At 45.1% G+C, this 7,845-nt stretch overlaps 1 protein-coding gene across 1 annotated transcript; it reads right to left on the reverse strand.

Annotated features, from left to right (window-relative positions):
- Positions 1–4,888: 4,888 nt before the first annotated feature.
- Positions 4,889–7,042, reverse strand: LOC309549010 (zinc finger protein 862-like; the record flags this gene model as incomplete). The annotated part of the gene is made up of 1 exon (XM_082248951.1): positions 4,889–7,042. One exon carries the CDS (start codon positions 7,040–7,042, stop codon positions 4,889–4,891), a length of 2,154 nt encoding a protein of 717 aa, XP_082105077.1.
- Between the last annotated feature and the right edge of the window lie 803 nt (positions 7,043–7,845).

The raw sequence follows: 7,845 nt of genomic DNA on the forward strand, positions 1-7,845 counted from the left end.
CCAATGTTTCTCTTCTCCCTCATCCATTGTGATGCAGTGCAGATGGAGAGGGGCAAACAAGGATGCTGTGAATGCTCCCGAGGTCCCCCTTATCAATTGATGACATCATTGGTTGATAGGAGGCCAGCAGCTTGAAGGTTGTAATGGTGCACAGTACACTGTGGCTTTGTGTAACTAAAAGGCAGGCCTTGTCCACTCCCAGGCTTGTATAACATTTTTGGGCATTTTTTTAGCTATTTTGCCAATGCAACCCTGAAGAAACCTGAAGGCAGCCTGATTGAAAAAGGCTGTTTTAAACCGTAGATTTATGGCTTAGCGCAGCGGTACCCAAACTTTTCAGCGCCAGTGACCAGTATTGTGCGCCCAATTTTTCCAGGGGCCATGGAGTGTATTGTTGGTGGCGATGGGGGCTGGGTTATATTGCCAACACTCACTGATATGGTTTTACCAGGAATTTCTGTGCAGTCAAACCTCTTTTTTTAGGGTTCTGGAGCAGACAGTGGGTGGGTCGGGGAGAATAAACATGAACACAAAAACAATGTAAAAGATTTTCTTACTGCCTGCAACGTCAGAAATTCCCATCTAAAGCAAGAGCAGCCCGATCCCATGCGCAGAACTGTTATCGTGAGTTAGTATAGGGGCACGCACAATCTCCTTTCAAAGAACAGGGTGCAGGTCAGGATGGAGATTTTGGCAGAGAGGATCTGGTTATCTGTGACCCCATTGGGTACCGTCACTTCCTTTACTGTCATAGGAAATCCAACAAAATTCAACAACCTTATGGGTGAGTAGAGAGGAAAACCTTTAATCTGCTCAAACAGCAACTTCTAAAAGCACCAATAGAACAGATTCAGATCCCACAAAGAGAAACAGATGGGCAATCTCCCACACAAAAGTCTTAGGTGGTCTCTCAAAGAGTGAGAGGTCAATGGTCTCTGAAAATAAATTAAAAGAACAGATTTGACCTTGGTGATGAGAGCTAAATGTTGGTCTAGACCAGCCGTCATTAAATGGCTGCCCGCGGTCCAGGAACGGCCCGCACGATGCTTCCGCCCGGACCCGTCAGGCCGCCACTGTAAGTAGTCATTGGTTTGCTGGGACTGCGGGTGTCCCAGCAACCAGTGACATCCCGTGTGTGCGCCCCACCCCCTGCTTCTTTCTTCGGCTCCCTCCCAGCCGGCCAAGTTTTGTTTTGCCCATCAGAGTGCCCCCTAACATAAAATGTGTCCATCAGCGTGCCCCTTATTTTAAGTTAAAGGTCACGCTGATGGGCAATTTTTAAGCCAAGGGTCACGCTGATAGACACATTTTATGTTAAGGGGCACTCGAATGGGCATATTTTATGTTAAGAGCAACGCTGATGGACGCGTTTTGTTTTGACCATCTTTCTGAGTCATAGCACAGACTTCAGATTCGGACCTCGGCCCAAAGAAAATTTTAGCGACCGGACCTTTCTTGAATTTTAATTCATTACCTCTGGTCTAGACCGAGATGCAAGAAGAGAATTCATAGTATGGGAAAATTCCTGATGTGAAGCAAGCCTACCATGTTCAACGATTGGCCTTGTAGAAAGTGGACTACAGAGTCCTAGGCATAGTAGCAATGACAGACAGTCAGATATAGCTTTCATTAGAAGCGTCAATAGCCGTTAAAGCCAGTGACCAAAAAGAAGGACCGCAAATCACGACAGTAAACAGTACCCGCGGTGTATCTGCTAGAAGTGTAACCAGGTCAGTGTACCACATCTGCCAGGGACAATCTGGAGCATTGAGGATCACTGGAATGCCCTTCATCTCGATCCTGTGGAGCAAGCAAGTAGTTTCAGGGGAGGAAAGGCAAAAATCAGGGTTTACGGATTTTAGTGAGCCCCTAGAGCTTCCACTTCAGCCAGAGGATTCATGCACCTCAACAACATGGATAGAGCCATTAGCTCCTGCTGCTGTCAATCAAATCTTGAGAGCAGAGTGTGGGGGGTCAGGGCTGAGCAACACTGTCGAAAGACAAACACAGTCTAGCTCAGGATCAAGCGCGCAGATGCGTCTCCATAGGGAGAGGCCTCCTATGGTGGTGCAGAGAAGAGAAGCCCAGAGTTCCGGAGGAGGACCCAAGAGAAGGGGTGGGGCCGCTCTGTGCAATACAACTGCGCAGAGCAGGTAAGTACTGTATAAAAGGTTACTTACTTTAATTAAAAAAAAAAAAAAAAAGAAGCAGCTTTATAAGCACTTTAGCTCCTCTTGGTGGTTTATATAGGCCACATATTTGAGTTCTGTGATTCAGAGCAAGTTTTAACAGTCCATTGTTTTATGAACTGTGAGGGTTTGGAAAACTCCTCCCTAGAATGTTGGGCGGGCTGGCATATGTGGTAAATGGTAATCTGTAGCTGAACATCTTGGAAATCTACTGATTAAAGTATGTACCTTTGTCTCAGGGAGGCAATAACCAAGCCTGTGGATTCCGGGGAAAAAAAAAACAACTTTGGAACATGAAAAACTGGATTTTTGACTTACCGTAAAATCCTTTTCTCTTAAGTTCATTGACAGACGCAGTTCTTGATGCATATCAGTAGGTTATACTGCCTCTTACAGGAGTAGGACACTAGACAGAAAAAAAAGTTCTGGCTATGCCTATGGGCAGTCCCAGAGGGTACACACTCTCTCTTCCTGCATAGGATGTCAGTTTTGTATCAAAGCAGTGTCAGAGAAGCAATACCAACCCAACTCAAAATAGAAGGGCTGGTACTGCGTCCGTCAATTAAACTTAAAAGAAAAGGATTTTACGTTAAGTAAAAAATCCAGTTTCCTCTATCGTTCATTGACGGACGCAGTTCCTGATGCATATCAGTAGGGACGTCCCAAAGCAGTGCCATAAAAGGAGGGGTGGGAACAGCAGAAAAAAACAAGTCCCCAAGGCTAAACATAACCAACCAGGTAACATAGGACTCATCAGAACAACAAAATTAGGTCCACCTGAAACAAACAGTAAACACCCTCAAGGGAGACTAAGAACTCCCTTAAACAGCAGCCTGCAAAACTTTGCGGCCAAAAGAGGCATCTGAAGATGCCAGTACAACCACCTTATAAAATTTGGTAAAGGTGTGAACAAACGACCAGGTAGCCGCCTTGCAAACCTGAAGCACATATGCCTGATGGCGAAAAGCCCAGGAAGCGCTGCTAAGCGCCCGAGAATGCCCCTTAACAGGAAAAGGAGGAACCAGATCCTTAATCAAATAAGCCTGAACCACTGTCTGTCTGATCCATCTGGAAATAGTTGCTGCAGACACAGGCAGCCCTTTTTTAGGGCCATCCGTGAGTACAAAGAGCGAATCTGACTTCCGAAAAGACTCAGTCGCCAAGTACACCCTGATTGCCCGAACCACATCCAGAGTACGCAGTGCAAACTCCTTAGGATGTTTGGCTTAGGACACAAAGAGGGTAACACGATGTCCTCATGAAAACTGGAAACTACCTTTGGAAGGAAGCATGGATCTGGACGAAGTTCCACTTTATCCCTGTGAACCACCAGGTAGGGAGAACGACAGGACAACGCCACCAGTTCCGTCACCCTGCACGCAGAAGTGATAGCCGCCAAAAATGCTTTCGAAGGGAGGTGTCTGGAGAACCGACAGCACCAAATTAACGTCCCAAGGTACCAAGTCGCACCCCCTGGATGAAGTGATGCACCAGGGAATGAGTGCCCAATGGCCTTTGGAAGAAAATTACCAAGGCCGAAACCTGACCCTTGATAGTACTCAAGGCCAGCTTTTTATCAACTCCCCGTTGAAGGAAAGCCAAGATCCGAGCCACCAAGCAAGAGCGAGGGGGAACCCCAAGACTCACACCAGGCAATATACGACTTCCACGTACGATGATAAATCTTCCTAGAAGACGCTTTTCTCACTTTAAGTAGAGCAGGAATCATTGAAGCAGACAAACCCCTGTCCTTCAGCACCTGGTTTTCAACAGCCAAGCAGTCAAAGCCAGCTACTGTAAAGCAGGATGGAAGATTGGCCCTTGAGACAGTAGATCCTCCCCGAGAGGAAGTCTCCAAGGAGCGTCTGCGACTAGCCTGACCAGGTCGACGTACCAAGCTCGGCGAGGACAGTCCGGAGCCACAAGAATGACCGGAATCCCTTCCGCCTCGATCCTGCGAAGAAGTCATGATAGCAACTCGAGAGGAAGAAAAGCATGCATCAGCTGATACTAACCACAGGGGGCCAAAAGCACGTGCAGTGTCCGCCAGAGGGGCCCGGGAGCAGGCCACAAACCTCTGTACTTTTCTGTTGACCCGAGTCGCCAACAGATCTACATCTGGAGTGCCCCAACGAAGGCACAACTGCTGAAACACCCCCGGATGGACGGACCAGTCCCCCGTATCCAAAACTTGTCAACTGAGGTAATCCGCATGCCAATTTTCCACTCCTGGAATTTGAACAGCGAAGAGAGCTGGAACAAAGCGTTTCGCCCAACGAAGGATGCCTGCCACTTCCAAGGCTGCAAGGGCACTTTTGGTGCCCCCTTTGTGATTGACCTAAGCCACGGACATGCCATTATCCAATTGAATGAGCACTGGACATCCCTGCAGGTGCTCGGTCCGGTGTCCTAGGTAAGCAGGATCGCTCTCAGTTCCAGAACATTGATCGGTAACTTGGATACTTTCAAGGACCAGACTCCTTAAGACAGGGCTTGACAAATTTGTTTGGAATCTAGGAGCCAGCTAAAAAAGTTAGGAGCCAGTTTTTTTTTTTAACAACAAAGCTTTATTTTCAATGATGAAAATAACCGATCTTAAATTTAAACATAAAGACGACTAGAACCAAACATCATAGGCATTTAACTTGTGTAGATAATGAATATATTCTGATGTGACACACCAGCTGTTTAATGCAATGTCATTTTTTTTCACTTGGCTTTTTGTGGCCATGAATATGCCTTGTACTTTTGCAATTAAAGTACCAATGGTCAACGGCCTTTGCAGGATCAAAATCCTTCACTGATGGTCCATTCATGTTGGTCATCAACAAATCGCCTAAACTTTCTTGCTGCATTAAAGATCTGAACTTATTTTTTACAAAGTTCATTAAGCTGAATCCTCTCTCACAACATGCGGTTGAGACAGGCAACACAGACACTATAGACAACAAATTTCCCAAAACTGGAAATCTGTCTGTGTTGGAGAGTGCCAAATCCAGAAGTTCACTAAGTTTCTTTCCTTTTCCAAGGACTTTAAATTCATACCACTCATTGTGGATTGCATGCATGCATTTATCATGCATTTCAGGCAGTGAGAGTTGTTTCTGGAAATGCTGAGCCAATGTTGTAATGTCATCAACACCATAGTCTTGTAGTGCTTTTCCCGATGGCCAGGCAAAGGTATCAAACACTGCAGTGGAACGTTCAATATTCCTTTGAATGATAAATCGCTCTTCTAGATATTTTACACCACACTGAATCAATTTGTCCTTTTCATGCTGGATCAAAGAAGTTGCAGTATTACTGAGTCCATGCAACTGTACATCTCGATACTGTCCTTTGAGTGATGTTCCAGTTAGAAATCTCTCCTCATACTGTTGTGGCACATCTTTGAGAGATTTTAAAGAAGAAATAGTGTTTTTCACATGCAACTCAATTGTGCTTAAGAAAAGCTCTTCCCTTTGAAATAAAAGGGAGAGGTTCTTAATAATTTCTAGGTAGTCAAGCAGAAAATGGAGCATGTGAACAAATTTAAAATCAGTTAGTTTTTTCAACAAACCATGTGCAACTGCAGAAGCAGTGTCTTTTTCTGCAGCAACACTTTCCAGGTGGACTGTCACACATTTCCAATCTTTGACAAGTGCAGAGAGAGCACTAACTTTGCTTGACACCCATCTTATGTTATGCAAGTACTGAAATTTCTGGATTTTTTCATGAAAACTTTCAGCTACCTGCTTTAGCTGTCGCATTCTCTTGGGTGAATGCTGGTAAAATTGGTACAGCTTCTTTAAAACAGAGTCAAGGTCATCAATGCATTTTCCCTCTTTCACAGAGCTTAATACACTTAAATTTAATCTGTGTGCAACACAGTGAATGCCAATGACATGACTGAGATTTTGACGTACTTTCTGTACCAGTCCATTTTCAGCTCCAATCATGCTTGCAGCACCATCTGTACCAATTCCAATCAGCTGGTTTGAAAAAAGCCAGTCTAAAAGACCATGTGTCTTCAGCTGTTTAGTGATGGTTTCTAAGTACCCATCTGCAGTTGCCATTTCAAGAGGTAGGATTGATAGAAATACTTCTTTGATCCTATTGTTCTTGATGTATCTGACATATAATATTAATTCTTCTACTCCTCCTTTGTCAGTTGATCCATCTAGCATCAAGCTAACATATTTCGCCTCCTTTAGCTCGCAGATGAGTTCTTTCCGGATTACAGTTGCAATATGGGAGATGAATTCCTTGCATCTCTTGTCATTTGCATACTCCTCTCTCACATCAACCCCTAGTTTCCCTGTTAGCTCTAACAAACCTTTAAAGTCTGTATATGGCTTGTTGTTTTTTGCAATATAATAGGCCACATTAAATAGAACTTTCATGTGGTTGAACATCCCTTGGTCCATTTTGTGAATGCATACAGCCAATGGCGTAGCTTCTGGAGCCAACAGGGCATGTTTGGCCTTCATGCATTTTTTATGCTGGAGTGACTTTCCATGTTTCTTGAAGGTCTCCAGTTTAAATGGTCCTGAAAACCCTTTCGCAATCTTGGATGTGTGGTCGGCAATGCCAGGGAAGGAGGCACAACACTCACATATGGCTATACCTGTGTTATAGTCATATTTAAGCCATGTGAGTTCTTTGCACCAATCTTGCTTAAACTTCCTTCTGCCATCATTTTGAGGGCGACTTGTTGAAGGGGACTCCTCTGCTGGTTGTTCTTCTCTTGAGCAGTTTGATTCTGCAATAACATTTTGCACTGCACTTTCTGAACAAGAAGTCTTTGCAAAGAAATTTGTCATTCGCAGTTGCTTGGTATCTTCTGACGTCACGCCTTTTGCAGCACGTTTCATTTCTTCTGAATTCACAAACAAAGATGTTTTTGTTGAAATCCCAATAAGTAAAATAGTCTACAAATTATGGTGTGTATATATACTGGAGTTATTTGCTTTTTTTTTTTACACTAGTAATGGCGGCGATCAGCAACTTAGAGCGGGACTGCAATAGTGCGGCATACTATCTGACAATGACACTGGGAGGGAACTAACTGCCACTGACATCTAAAGTGACACTAATACAGTGACCAGTGATAATATACACTGTACTAATGACACTGGGTAGGAAGGGGTTAACACCAGGGGCAATCAAAGGGTTAACTATGTCCCTAGTAGCGTGTAAGGGCTCTTTCACACGGGCGATCCGCCTGTCAGTTTTTTAGGCGGATCTGATCTGATCCTCCATGCAGCTCTATGGGGCAGCGATTGTCAGCGGAGACACCTCCGCTGACACCCGCTGCCATCCGTATCCGATCCTGTCCGTGAAATCTGGACGGATGGAAACCCAATTTTTCCATCCGTCCAGGGATCGGATCGGATGAGAGCGGACAGGCGGTCCGCTCTCATCCGATCCCCCATAGAGAGCAGCGGGAGCTGTGACACCTCCCTCTCCGCACTGCAAGCGGAGACGGAGCTGTCATCCGCCGGCTCAGCAGGGATCGGCGGATCGATCCCTGCTAAGCAGCACGGATCCACCTACGAAGTGTTTACTATGTGTTGCTTTAACTAAGGAATGTGACTGTTTTTATTTCCTGCTTTGCAGGACACAAAACAGCACATCCCTGCTATTAATTTACCAACACAGGTCTCTCTACTGTCAT

Source organism: Pelophylax lessonae (assembly GCF_965119305.1).
Source record: "Pelophylax lessonae genome assembly, chromosome: 3".
Lineage (NCBI taxonomy): Eukaryota > Metazoa > Chordata > Amphibia > Anura > Ranidae > Pelophylax > Pelophylax lessonae.